Raw genomic sequence first — 14,776 nt, 5'->3', positions numbered from 1 at the left:
GCTGCTGTTCTCCCGTCTGTTATTCTGCTGAGCCGGTGGAAACATGCTCCCTTGTCACCGCGGAGCCGCCTCGCTCACTGTTGTTTGCTCCCCTGTGTGTGCGCGTGTGTGTGTGCACATGCTAGGGCTGCACATGACACAACTCTATTCTTGTTGTTGATCATTTTTGTATAACGACATTTAAATTCTTTGAATTGAATATTCAATTGTTTCCTTCCCCTTAGTTTGTTGGCACTATATACATGACATTATTATTATTAATGAGAAATCTAAAGTTAAAACGTTTGCACTCTGCTACTAAGGAATCTACCTTGCCTATATTACTACCTACTATGCTAATACCGTAGGTCTATAGATACTACTACCTACTATGCTAATGTCTATACTACTATGCAGCACTCAAGTTCGACACTGTTTGACGAACAATCTTCCTGACCCTTAGTTGCCAAAGTTGTACCCTTCCTGCTGACTTGTAAGTCGCTTTGGTTAACCCGTCAGCTAAATGACTGAATGTAAATATCTTTGTTCAGGTGTATTACTTAGCCAACTTACTTTGGTTGGCCTGTAGAGTAATTATTTGGAATACAGTTTGGTTTGTAGTTTGCATGTTATCACTGTGGGGCAGGAAACGGCTTTTCTGTCCAGTAAAACACATTTTAACAGGCTAGTTCAACGTTTAAAGACTGAAAAACGTAATTGGAAAATGTATTATGAAGCTTTCAATTAAATGATCGGATCAATTATTTTAATGTGCGAGAGTGATTGACTAATATGCCTCTATGCATATTCTGTATGCAATGCATGCATCTGTAATATTTGTGTGCGTCTCTGCAGGTGAACGGTTACCTAAGCCAGAGCGAGGAAAGATGAGGGTCCACAAGATCAACAATGTCAACAAAGCCTTGGACTTCATCGCCAGCAAGGGAGTCAAGCTGGTGTCTATAGGAGCAGAGGGTCAGTACAGACACAAACACACACACACACACACACACGCATACAGTACTCGCACTCGCACACACTCGCACACAGACAGACGGAGAGATGTATCTCATCCTCAGACAGACAGGCAGGCAGACAGACAGACTGACATCTCTCATACTCAGTCAGACTGCGGAGCCAACTGGCCACCATCACCTTGACTTGATACTGTATGTGAAATCTGCCATTTCAAAAAAGCATTATTGAACAAAACTTGACCTATTTAAGAAATATGATATTCCTTCATTGATCCCCTTGCGGAAATTCGGGCATCAGAGCAGCATGGGGTAAGGGGGCATGCCAGGGTAATGGTAGAAAGACATATAGGCAATACAATTGGATCTGAATATTAAAATATAAGAAATATAAAGTGTAAACAAAGGTGGCAATGATGGTCTGTATGCCCCATCTGTTATATTATACGTTACAATAGATAATGAGCAATAAAGAATTTTAATCTGAACGTATATACTATGAGTAAGAGTAAATAAAATGGCTCCTTAGGGGGGGAAAGATGGCAGGCTTAACATGCAGCAAAAGCCTGTTTGCAGTAATAACCGGCTAGTAACCTTGTGTCCAGTGACCGTAAGAGACATTTCATATGAGGCTAAATGTGGAAGCATCAGTAATAGCACAGGAAAACAACGGAAACGGAGTAGTTTCAACAAACTCAGTGTAGACGCATCATCGAAGATACCCGAGATGGTTTCCTTTCGTAGTGTCATGGTTTTCCAGCGTGAGCGCTGCTGCATCGGCTCTTCAGCTGCAGACTTAACACTCTCCCACCTCGTTGAACTTTAGCGTTACAGCTGGGCAGGCTGCACTAGTTAGCCAACGCTGGTTTGAAGAATGTGGATCATTGTTGTGGACTGGTAACCTGCTCTTTGCTTAAATCTACAGCCGACCGTGTCCCTCTCTGCCCATGCTCATGCCAGTTAGGGCACCTTGTGTATCCTGCACCTTGTGTATACTGTTTACTTTTACTCTTACTCATATACTATATTATTCTGATTCAAATTCTTTATTGCCTATATTTATTGTAACATATAATATAACTGATGGGACATACAGACCCTCATCTGCACCTTTGTTTACAGTTTATTTAAAAAATAAATTATATTCGGATCAAATTGTATTGCCTATACGTCTTTCAACTATTACCCTGCCCATACCTCCCCTCCCCCCTCCCCCACGCTGCCATGACTCCACATTTCCCCAAGGGGATCAATAAAGGAATATCTTATCTTGGTTTGAACGTGGATCATCGTAGTGGACTGATGACCTGCTCTTTGCTCAAATCTACAGACGACAGTGTACCCTCTGCTGAGTCTCGCCATGTACTGTTAAGTGAAACGGCAGAAGTAGTAGCAGTTGGCACGTTGCTACCACAACAAAGCTAGTGGCTGCAGAGAGGGGGCGTACTGAGGAGGAGAGAGCCAGTTTTGAGAGCAGTAACGCAGTGGCACTCGACGTGTGCCAGAACACAACGCAGAGTCACAACGCCCACCGTGGCAAACCCTGACGCACACTACAGCTACATTCTCTCTCGCTTAACTCCTCTTTCTCGCCCATTTTAAAGGCAGAATTCATTGTGCGTATGTTGCAAATACCGAGCTCCGACTAAGAAACGGACATGTCCCGATCCCACACACAGAGCGAGAGTGGGCGAGAGCGATAGAGAGAGAGAGAGGGCGAGTGAGCAGGGTCACAGTCTCTCTAGTCTCCTGCCGTCCAGTAGATCAGGTTTGACCGACGGAGACGATGACTTGTGAGAGAGGACAGAGGTCCTTTACTATGTCACTAAATCAGCGGGGAAGCGGCCCTGAGTCTGTCTGCAGCGGCCCGCAGGACGATGACCTTTCTGCTGCTATATCACTACTAACGACCTGCGACCCCCCCCCCCCCACCTCATTCCAGCTGTATGACACAGCCTAGAATAATGTCCCTCTCACAGACACACATATATACGTACACACCAAGAGACAGACGGACACACATACGCACCATTTCACTCCAAGCGCACGCTCACTCACTTTCTATCCTGGCATAAACCAACGGCCCACAAAAGGTCATCTGCTGGAAAAGTGACTGATGGACAGAAGAATGCAGACCCAGGGAGAAAAAAAGTGAAGGGATGAGAGGAATGGAGACTCTCGAGTCTGTTGAGAAAAGGAGAGACTCTCTGTCGTCTGTTTAATTGAGCGGGATGAGAGTAAAGGAGAGAGTGATTGATGAAGTGAAAGTACAGTATGGAGAGATTAACTGATATGATCATGACAGAGGTGAACGTATGGAGAGATTAACTGAAGTTATGATCATGACAGGTGAACGTATGGAGAGATGAACTGAAGTTATGATCATGACAGAGGTGAACGTATGGAGAGATGAACTGAAGTAATGATCATGACAGAGGTGAAAGTATGGAGAGATGAACTGAAGTAATGATCATGACAGAGGTGAACGTATGGAGAGATGAACTGAAGTTATGATCATGACAGAGGTGAACGTATGGAGAGATGAACTGAAGTTATGATCATGACAGAGGTGAACGTATGGAGAGATGAACTGAAGTTATGATCATGACAGAGGTGAACGTATGGAGAGATGAACTGAAGTTATGATCATGACAGAGGTGAACATATGGAGAGATGAACTGAAGTAATGATCATGACAGAGGTGAACATATGGAGAGATGAACTGAAGTAATGATCATGACAGAGGTGAACGTATGGAGAGATGAACTGAAGTAATGATCATGACGGAGAGGTGAACGTATGGAGAGATTAACTGAAGTAATGATCATGACGGAGAGGTGAACGTATGGAGAGATTAACTGAAGTAATGATCATGACGGAGAGGTGAACATATGGAGAGATTAACTGAAGTAATGATCATGACGGAGAGGTGACAGTATGGAGAGATTAACTGAAGTAATGATCATGACGGAGAGGTGACAGTATGGAGAGATGAACTGAAGTAATGATCATGACAGAGGTGAACATATGGAGAGATTAACTGAAGTAATGATCATGACGGAGAGGTGAAAGTATGAAGGGATGAACTGAAGGTATGACAGAAAGAGAAATGCACTCCAGGTATGTTTGTAAGAAACCAGTGGAATGTGAACCATGCTACAGACACGTCTGACCTGCTAGCATACCACATGCTGTACCCGTGTGTGTGCATGCGTGTGTGCACTTTCCTAATCAATCATCTATGGATTGTGAAACTTGAGATCATGATATTTGATAGCGACACACCTGTTTCTACCGACCTACTGGAATATAAATCAATATATCAACACAATGCATTTGACTTGATTGGATGAATGATTGACCACAGAAAGAAAATGCACACAATGGATCAAAAGCAGCTCTCAGGTTTTTAATGCTGAGCTTTCAGTGCAAGTGAACCATTATGTATCCAATCACTGAGACTGCATTGAGAGTGACTTCAGCCGCGATTCAAATCTGAAAGATGTATCGATGAAAGTGTGTTGAAACCTTTTGTTGTTATTATAGATGTTTCCTTCTCTCCGGTGCCTTGGGGGGTGTATAGTCTCTCCGGTGCCTTGGGGGGTGTATAGTCTCTCCGGTGCCTTGGGGGGTGTATAGTCTCTCCGGTGCCTTGGGGGGTGTATAGTCTCTCCGGTGCCTTGGGGGGTGTATAGTCTCTCCGGTGCCTTGGGGGGTGTATAGTCTCTCCGGTGCCTTGGGGGGTGTATAGTCTCTCCGGTGCCTTGGGGGGTGTATAGTCTCTCCGGTGCCTTGGGGGGTGTATAGTCTCTCCGGTGCCTTGGGGGGTGTATAGTCTCTCCGGTGCCTTGGGGGGTGTATAGTCTCTCCGGTGCCTTGGGGGGTGTATAGTCTCTCCGGTGCCTTGGGGGGTGTATAGTCTCTCCGGTGCCTTGGCGGGTGTATAGTCTCTCCGGTGCCTTGGGGGGTGTATAGTCTCTCCGGTGCCTTGGCGGGTGTATAGTCTCTCCGGTGCCTTGGGGGGTGTATAGTAGACCAAATGAATGACTGAATGTTAAAGTAATGGGTAGTATCCATTTCATATGGATAATAATGTCTATATTGTAAATGTTTCATCGCATCGGTTTGACTGTTTTGTCATATAAACCATGAGGTGTCTTAAGTGGAATATCCATGCTCCTAATGATTTATATGGTGGTTATAATGATGTTGGTGGGTGTGATGTCATAATCGTAACATGCCTGGTAATCGATCGTTATGGAAATAATGTGATCTGTTTTTGTAGAGAGACACACTACCCTGCACTGACGACTAGAGAGAGAGAGAGAGGGGGGGGGGGGCGCGAGAGAGGCGTCTCCTTGATATAGTAGGAGGATGAGGCTAAGATCAATCACTGTATTAATGATATGCTGTTCTGCCAACATTGTGGACAGAATTATGGCTGGACATTATGAGAGATTATGAGATCAATATCATGATAATCATCTTGAATCGTTCCCCAATATCGATATTACGTCACGATATCTGTTCACACAATGCAAAATCACAAGACGAATAATTAATCCCAGTTGCTCGTTTGTGGCATTGAACCGCATGGTAACGTAAAGTGTCATTATCAAACTGAAACTCTTTGTTATTTTCAAATAACCCCCCCCCCCCACAAATGTGGTTGTTATAATTAATTTAGATGACCAAATGATGTGCAGCAATATCACAATGATATTTTAATCACAATCTCGTGATATTGAATTATGGTCCAACCCTAAATGGAAGCACTGTAATCTTAGTGATGTGATGTTGTGATGTGTAGAAATCGTGGATGGGAACGCCAAGATGACCCTGGGAATGATCTGGACCATCATCCTACGCTTCGCCATCCAGGACATCTCTGTAGAAGGTACACGCGCACACACTCGCACTCACACTCACACTCGCATGCACACGCACACACACCTCCCCTTTGGCCCAGCTGTGCATGCTGAAAGATTCCTCTGGGAACTGGAGTGGAATTAACAAAGCTTCAGCCACACACACACGCACACACACACGCACACGCACATGCATACATACAAGCACACAAGCCTGGTGGAGTGTATCCGAGATAGTGATGATTGGCCTACTTGACTGGTTTTGGACCCAGGTCTTGGATGGGTGAGAACGAAAGAGCGTGTATGTATGTAATGGAGCCATTTCATGGCGGTCTATCCACTGACCCAACGCCATCTATTCATATCATTAGATTCCGGCTCAAATGTCTCAAATGATAAGTAACATTTTATTTGTGCACCCACCCATTATCCTCTTCTCTCTCCTCTTCTCCTCCTCTCCCCTCCTCCTCTTCCTCCTGCTCTCCTCCTCATCTCTTCTCTCCTCCTCCTCCCCTCCTCTCTGCTTCCCCTACTCTCTTCTCCTCCGCTTTTCTCCTCCTCTTCTCTCCTCCCCTCTTCTTCTCTCTTCTCCCCTCCTCTCCTCTCCTCCTGCTCTCCTCCTCTTCCTCCCTAGAAACCTCTGCTAAAGAAGGTCTTCTGCTGTGGTGCCAGAGGAAGACTGCTCCTTACAAGAATGTCAATGTGCAGAACTTCCACATCAGGTAAAACACACGCACACACACTCATAATACCAATGTGCAGAACTATTAAAGTTGATTACAGATGCTGAAATGAACACAAGCAGTCTGGTGTGAGGAGAGATGCTTTTCAAATGACCATGGATTCCAATGCAATGTCAAAAGCTCTTCAGGAATATTATAATGTTGGCACACTTTTCTTTTGGGTCATGGCCGCCCCCTGGTGGATATAAGGGGAAGATGTGTCACTAATATAAGATTTTGTCTTATACTACAGTGGTGTTACATGGTCTACGGTCAACTCGCCACACTGTCAACTCGCCACACTGTCTGTCTCCATCTGTCTCTCTGTCTCTCTCTCTCTCTTTCTCTCTCTCGCTCTCTTTCTCTCTCTCGAACAGCTGGAAGGATGGCCTCGCCTTCAACGCTCTGATCCACAGACACAGACCTGAGCTCATCGACTACGACAAGCTCAGAAAGGTACACACACACACACACACACACACACACACACACACACACACACACACACACACTGTGCCAGTAACATCTTTCACCAGTCTTTCTATTTTAATATGACCTCATTCAATGTGAACATAGCGCTCACATGGGCTAGTTCGCTGCTCCTTCTCAACGCTGTGATTGGCTAGTTCGCTGCTCCTTCTCAACGCTGTGATTGGCTAGTTCACTGCTCCTTCTCAACGCTGTGATTGGTTGTTTCAGGACGACCCGGTGACCAACCTGAACAATGCCTTCGAGGTTGCCGAGAAGTACCTGGACATCCCCAGGATGTTGGACGCGGAAGGTATGACTTTTAACATGTTCTCGGCTGCGGACGTGTGCCCGTGCCCGTGAGAGCGCCTGGGGGAACGCCTGAGTGTTCTTCCTCGTGTTACTGGTGGTATGCTCATTAGTTTGTTTTCAGTGTGATTTCACTTGAGAATGCATGACAGTGAATGTATTTAAAGGGGAATGTGGATATATTTAAAGGGGAATGCCACCTATGTTGAGCACGTTTTTCCTCTGCCCCGGGACAGTCCTCTGGAATGTTTGAGAGAGAATCAGGGGTGGGACGGGTTTACCTAGATGTCCAAATCTAGCGGGGCTGTCCCGTCCCGTAGACGTTGAATGGGGCGGTGGCTTAGGCGTGGGATGTTTTCTTGATCCTCCAATCCCAACTGTTGCTTCCCTGACATTTAGGGGGAGCAACAGTTGGGATTGGAGGATCAAGAAAATAGGGTGGGGCTTGAGATACAGTAGAATTGACCCATTATGTGACGTTTGATATGAATCCTGTTTGAGTAAGTGAATGAGAGTTAATGAAGGGTTTTTCATTTCAAAATGTTATATATATTTTAAATAGGTATGTTGGTACTTGAAAGTAGTCTTTTAAAATATCTTTCTTTTAAAAATGCAATTTTGCGAGCAAAGGGTTTAAAGTAGCTAATAACTTAATGACAACCCATTGCTATACTTTCATGATAAAACTCTTTGAACTATACTTCATAATCATGTATATGATGACTGTGCATAACTGGTTCTCCAAGCCCATAATTCAACACAGCAGATGGAATGAGAGCGAGACTCATCCTTCAATGAGGACAAGGCTCATCCTTCCCGCCCCCATCTCCCTTTATCATCCCTCCCTCCCTCCCTCGATCATTGTAACATTCATCCTCGCCCCCGTATCTTCTCCAGCTCTTCAAGCTGCAGTGCATCTCAAACCCGCCCTCTTTTTTCGATCCTCCAATCACAACTGTTGCTCGATGCAACAGTTGTGATTGGAGGATCGAGAAAAGAGGGCACGGCTTGATTATAGGCCCATTAACTGCCTGGATGTGCCTGTAGTTACTGTAGTCTGTGTCCACCTTGTTGTCGTCTGTGTTTTTGTTCAGTGAAACCGTGTTTTTGGAATGTCCTGTCTGGCCTGCCGTACGGATAACCTAGAGAATACGTGTCCGTCAGTCTGTGTACTGTCCACTTGTGTACTTGTTTTATATATAACTATCTGTGTCTTGTATCCTGGTTGTATAACCATGTGTGTGTCCTCTGTCCTGCTCGTGTCTGTGTGTATAACCGTGTCTCCCCCCCCCCACTCACTGTAGACATTGTGAACACTGCTCGTCCCGACGAAAAAGCCATTATGACCTATGTGTCCAGTTTCTACCATGCCTTCTCTGGAGCGCAGAAGGTACCCTCTGACCCCGTGACCTCCAACCCCTGATACTAACGGCCCCCGTCCATGTGCGCTGCCGCTGCTGCTTCTCCCCAGCATGGCTTCCATCTCTCTCTCTCTCTCTCTCTCTCGTTACAGCGTTGGGATTGGCCTCGCCCAGGAGACGGGTTGTTGGGACACGCATACACACACGCACACACGCACACCCCTGCAAGATCTTGAATGAATTATGTTGGTAAAAGCAGTAAATGTCCCCTTATATAGTGTAGTAAGGGCATATCAGTATAGTCGTATAGCTAAGGTTGTGAATACTCCAGTATTACCACAGCACAGTTAGTGCAGGCTTAGTGCTTAGTCTTCCTACAGTAGATCTCTCTCTCCCTCTCCCTCTCTCTCTCTCTCTCTCTCCCTCTCCCTCTCTCTCTCTCTCTCTCTCTCTCTCTCCCCCCCTCCCTCCCCCCCTTCATTCCCATGCTCCCTCATATTCTCCTCCTGCTTTCCATTATCCATCCCCTCATACTTCTCTCTCCCCCTCCTCCTCCTCCTCCTCTCCCTCTAGGCCTCAAACAGGAAGCGAGCTGATACGTCTCTTGTTTTGCTCTTCTTCCTCTAATTAATTTCTGTAGCTCACTCAGAACTTGTTTGCATGCTGCAGTCCCAGGAGAGGTGTGTGTATGAGAGAGAAGTGTGTGGGCGTGTGTGCCGCTTGGTGCGGTTGCTCTAGTCCTAGCAGTATTGACTGTGTAGTTGCATAAAGGCAGATGGGACAGTTTTGTTTTGCTACTTGAATCAATTTAGCAACAGAATCTTACTGCTCTTACCAGCGTGGCTCATGATCACAGCTTTTAATATACCAACAATATAAACCACATTTGATCCCATTCACCCTCGGATATATCCCAAATACAAATAAATCAAATGGATACAAACGCAATAAAGCCCTAAGGCTTATTCACAGCGTGGTCCTTTATGAGTGTGTGTATAGTGTAATGTGTGTGTTCGTGTGTGTAAAGTGAAGTAGTGTCCCAACCTCATGCTCACAGCTCCAGCATCCCTTCTGTCGAAGTGGACGTGCATCTCTCTCCCTTCCACCCCCCCAAAAAAAATACCCTCCTCACATCCCACCCCCTCCAGACTACCAGTGAGGTAGTTGTATGGAGGGGCTTGGAGCTGTGGACCATCAACCTTCTCTAACGCCTCCACACACAAAAAACTTCGCTCTCACGCCCTCTGCTAGGGAGTGGGGACCTCCTAGCTTTGGGTAGCTTAGCTTCACCCTTTCTCTCTCTCTTCTCTGTCCATCTCCCTCTCTCCCTCTCTCCTGCTGGTTGCTGGGTGGTGCATAGACATCGTGGGCACGCTGAGGCCGGATGAGAAGGCCATTATGACCTATGTATCCTGCTTCTATCACGCCTTCTCTGGCGCTCAGAAGGTGAGCTCTGCTCTGCTCTGCTCTGCTCCACTCCACTCCATGCCGGTTCTTCAGATTCACACAAACACTTCTCTTCTATTGCTCCTAATTCTATGCTACCCGTACAGACAGGTCGTTGGCAGTGCTTTCCCACGGGGCGATTTATGCGACGCGGCCCCGTCTCCCAAAATCACTGTTAACGTTTTAAATGCCTTGCAATGGAACTAAGAGGATCTTAGCGCTAATGTGCTTTTGGGAAACCAGGCGCCGGTTGCCATGACTGTGGAAAGCACTGTTGACGTCGCTCCAATTTCCTCCTCGGCCATTAACACTTTCCCATTGGGATGTTTGATGTTGAATATTTCATGTTTTTATAATGTGATTTTTAGAAATGTTATGAATATTTTAGCGTAACCAGACTACCGTTTTCGTAAGTAAAAGTCAAAGCAAGTATTGAAAGTAAGTTTACTGAATCAATAAAACTGTACTGTTTCTTTATTCCAGTGGTACAGTAGTGTAATATCCTAGGCAGACCTACCGATATGGACTACAGCTCTACAGAAGGTGTAACTAGAGTATGCACTCAATGCTCCTGGGTTGTGACTGGAGACGCATGGAGTTTAATCACACTGAGAGTGTGACACTGGCATAACTAACGGCATGTTCCATTAGCCTAGACATCAACCTTATGTTTGAAATATTGTATTTGTGTTCCCCCGTGGTTTTTCAGTAACCCGTGCCTGGCTGTGTGTTTAAAGATATGAGTCACTGCTTGCGTGTGGAGTGTGCGTGCTCACACCGGTCTACAGGGCCGAGACGAGAGTCACTGATCTAACGATCGGAAATGCCAGTTAAGAGAGGCACTATTTACAGACCAACACCAGTGGAAAGCTGGCACTAGAGAGTAGGAGTTGCCTTGCCTTGGTTTGTGACAAACTGTAGGTTCAGTGTCTCACCTCGGAATGTCTTAACCTTGTTTTTGGTAGAGACTAACTTGGGCTCTGGGTGCAGTGACTAAAGTTGATGACGGCAGACTTTTGGCCAATCCGTGCAAGCGTTACTGACTGCTGTTGTCTCTGATAGGCCGAGACAGCTGCTAATCGTATCTGCAAGGTGCTGGCTGTCAACCAAGAGAATGAACACCTGATGGAGGACTACGAGAAACTGGCCAGTGATGTGAGTACAACACAAACAAAATCAACGATAAACCTCAGCAGTCTACACAATTCCTCCACATTTTACTTATCATTATACAGATCATCTCACACCGACACGAAGGCCATCTCTTCATTTACTTATCAATTACATTATAAAGGGGCGACAGGAGGTAGAGCGGTCGTCTGGTAATCTGAAGGTTCCCAGTTAGATTCCGGCTCCTCCTGGGCAATGTCGTTGAGTGTCCTTGAGCAAGATGATTAACCCCTTAACTGCTCCTGATGAGCAGGTTGGCACCTTGCATCATTGCCTCCGCCATCGGTGTGTGAACGTGAGGCACAAGTTGTATAGTGCTTTGGATAAAAGCTGCTATATAAATGCGTCCATTTACATTATAATTAGCCTGTATGCCACAGGCCTTAAACATCTCAAACCATACTGGGCATCGTTGCACCTTATCTCTGCATTATGTCCCATTTCTTACCCATCCTTTCCTCCCAACTCCCTCCCTCCCTCCCCCCAGCTGTTGGAGTGGATCCGTAGGACCATCCCCTGGCTGGAGAACCGTAGCCCGGAGAAGACCATGGCTGAGATGCTGCAGAAGCAGGAGGATTTCAGAGACTACCGTCGTACCCACAAGCCTCCCAAGGTACAACTGAAACCTTTATCTCAACCTTTTTCAGTGGGGGAACGGCCTGGACCCACGTTATCCTGTCGAGCTATTGATATTAGCAAACATAGTTTGCTAACGTAACATTTTTGCTACTTCTTGCAATGGAATAGGTTTCCCAGCGGTGCCGGGGAAGCCATTTTCCAACGTTTCTATGACGACCCTAACCCATCCACTTAGGCCAGTTCTAGTATTGCAGAAACGGGAAATAAACTTGAGTCCATTTAGAATGTTTTTGTTGTTGTTTAGGTTGCAGCGGTCTATACCCCCCCCGGTGTCGTTGCCATGGCAGCCGTGATACCTGCATACTGGCACCTTTTAAGACTGTAACCTCAATAGATGTGATGGAACACACCCTAGAACTCTTGTTCTGCTTACTGTCGCTGAAAGACAAACGGCACAGCAGCACGGGGTGTGAGGCTGCACTTTATTATTCACATCATCCCCCGGCACCACAGGGGGGGTAGATACATGAGTGGTCTGTGTGTAGAACAGTGTTTTCATCTCCAGGTTGCCTTCAAGACTTTATTTGTATATTGGAAAAACAGGAAGGAAGTCTTTTCTGGCGCTCTAAGCATACATACACATGTATGTCGATGGTTCTAAAATGCAATAGCTTATAGCCTACCACATACATTTTTGCTATCAAGCACTTGATTCATTTGATTTAATATCATGTATACAGCATGACATAATACTCAATTACCAAAATGGTTATTAGTAACGGCCCTAGACTCCCCTGGCATGATTTGAGCCCCCCCAAAGGCCTCCTAGACCTCTCTGGTTCATTAGAATTGATTGTTTTTTAATGGCCATATGGAAAAATGCTAGTGGGCATGTGGTGTGCCTGCATGTCTGCGTGTGTATTAGGTTACAGCGTCGTCCTGCTGTACGACTGGTGACCGTGTGTCTGTGACTCCATCTGTCTGTACGACTGGTGACTGTGTCTGTGACTCCATCTGTCTGTACGACTGGTGACGGTGTGTCTGTGACTCCATCTGTCCGCAGGTCCAGGAGAAGTGTCAGCTGGAGATCAACTTCAACACCCTGCAGACCAAACTGAGACTCAGCAACAGACCTGCCTTCATGCCTTCTGAGGGACGCATGGTGTCTGTGAGTACACACACTACACACAAACACACACACACACACACTACATACACACACTACATACACACACTACACATACTACATACACATACACTACACACACATACACTACACACGCATGTACACATACCCACACACACGCATTACATACCATAACAACCTTCAGAAAACCCCCAGTGAACATGCTCCTCCTGTTGGGCGCAGGACATCAATGGCGCGTGGCACAGCCTGGAGGGGGCAGAGAAGGGCTACGAGGAGTGGCTCCTCAACGAGATCCGTCGTCTGGAGAGACTGGACCATCTGGCTGAGAAGTTCCGGCAGAAGGCCACCATCCACGAGTCCTGGACTGATGGTACGAGATCTGATTCATATATGTGTGGATGTGTGCATGAACATACGTAGGGCTGCAACTAATGACTAATTTGGTAGTCGACTAATCTGCCGATTATTTTTTCGATTAGTCGACTAATCGAAAACCAATATAAACAACAACCAAAATTTTTTTTTTTTTTTTTATTACCCATCTTTGTGAAAGTGGCTTCTCAGCTCTGGTCCAGCTGAAGACAGAGCAGAGGAACAGATTGAACATTGAGCATGACCTCAGAGTTGCTTGTCTACCATCACCCCAGACTTTGAGACTCTTGTCAGGACCAAACAACAACATCATAACATGATGATCCCATAGCAAATTAAAATAATGACTCATGAAACATTTGAATTTGGATCTTTAAGCCACTTTAAATGAAAATGTATTTGAAGAACAATACAGCAATCACTCATAACAAGATAAATAAATTAAATAATACAAATTAAAGTGGAAGTGTACTTTAAATAACTTTTGTTTGCTGTGTGTGAGAGGAGTCTGTGTGTGTGTGAATGTGTGTGTGTCTTACTCTGATCGCTGTGTGAGAGAGAGGAGTGTGAATGTGTGTGTGTCTTACTCTGATCGCTGTGTGTGAGTGAGAGGAGTGTGAATGTGTGTGTGTCTTACTCTGATCGCTGTGTGTGAGTGAGAGGAGTGTGAATGTGTGTGTCTTACTCTGATCGCTGTGTGAGAGAGGAGTGTGAATGTGTGTGTGTCTTACTCTGATCGCTGTGTGTGAGTGAGAGGAGTGTGAATGTGTGTGTGTCTTACTCTGATCGCTGTGTGTGAGTGAGAGGAGTGTGAATGTGTGCGTGTCTTACTCTGATCGCTGTGTGAGAGAGAGGAGTGTGAATGTGTGTGTGTCTTACTCTGACCGCTGTGTGTGAGTGAGAGGAGTGTGTATGTGTGTGTGTCTTACTCTGATCGCTGTGTGTGAGTGAGAGGAGTGCAGGCCCGGACTGGCCATCGGGAGCACCGGGAGTTTTCCCGGTGGCCTGGCATGCACAGATTAAAAAAAAAAAATTATAAAAAAAAAATATATATATTATTATTATTTTTTTTTTTTTTTTTTTTTTTGCCAGGCAATTGTTTCTAGTTGTGGCGGCGGCGCGGCGCGATATTTAGATAACCTAGATGGGTGGGGAACAACCAGGATTTCACTGTCTGCCACAGAGTTGGAGAACTATCTGACTCTCTCTCACGGGCCGGCGGATCACACACACACACACAATGGAGCCGTGCTGCTGCTTGTGATTGGTGGAGGCGGGACCAGGCGATACAACTGATTGACAGCGGAGGCGGCGAATGGAATGGCAGACGGCACTCAGATGCAGAATAACAGCCAGGCAATGAGCCAGGTAGTGAGGGACT

The 14,776-nt window shown here is 45.9% G+C and overlaps 1 protein-coding gene across 2 annotated transcripts in view; it reads left to right on the top strand.

Annotated features, from left to right (window-relative positions):
- LOC311238291 (alpha-actinin-4) overlaps window positions 1-14,776 on the top strand; it is a 98,248-nt gene that overhangs the window by 69,153 nt on the left and 14,319 nt on the right. The window contains exons 3-12 of one of the 2 annotated variants that reach the window (XM_084326318.1): window positions 835-954; window positions 5,764-5,850; window positions 6,456-6,543; window positions 6,921-6,999; window positions 7,243-7,324; window positions 10,042-10,127; window positions 11,190-11,282; window positions 11,785-11,910; window positions 12,940-13,044; window positions 13,246-13,393. In XM_084326318.1, coding sequence (XP_084182444.1) covers window positions 835-954; window positions 5,764-5,850; window positions 6,456-6,543; window positions 6,921-6,999; window positions 7,243-7,324; window positions 10,042-10,127; window positions 11,190-11,282; window positions 11,785-11,910; window positions 12,940-13,044; window positions 13,246-13,393 — 1,014 coding nt within the window. Of the gene's footprint in view, window positions 1-834; window positions 955-5,763; window positions 5,851-6,455; window positions 6,544-6,920; window positions 7,000-7,242; window positions 7,325-8,624; window positions 8,711-10,041; window positions 10,128-11,189; window positions 11,283-11,784; window positions 11,911-12,939; window positions 13,045-13,245; window positions 13,394-14,776 lie in introns of both variants that reach the window. The other variant, XM_084326317.1, reaches the window with a different exon arrangement.

The sequence above is a fragment of the Notolepis coatsorum genome (assembly GCF_963971535.1).
Source record: "Notolepis coatsorum genome assembly, chromosome: 1".
In the NCBI taxonomy this organism is placed as follows: Eukaryota; Metazoa; Chordata; class Actinopteri; order Aulopiformes; family Paralepididae; genus Notolepis; species Notolepis coatsorum.
Note: the sequence above shows the minus strand (reverse complement) of the source record. Positions and strands in the feature narration are given on the sequence as shown.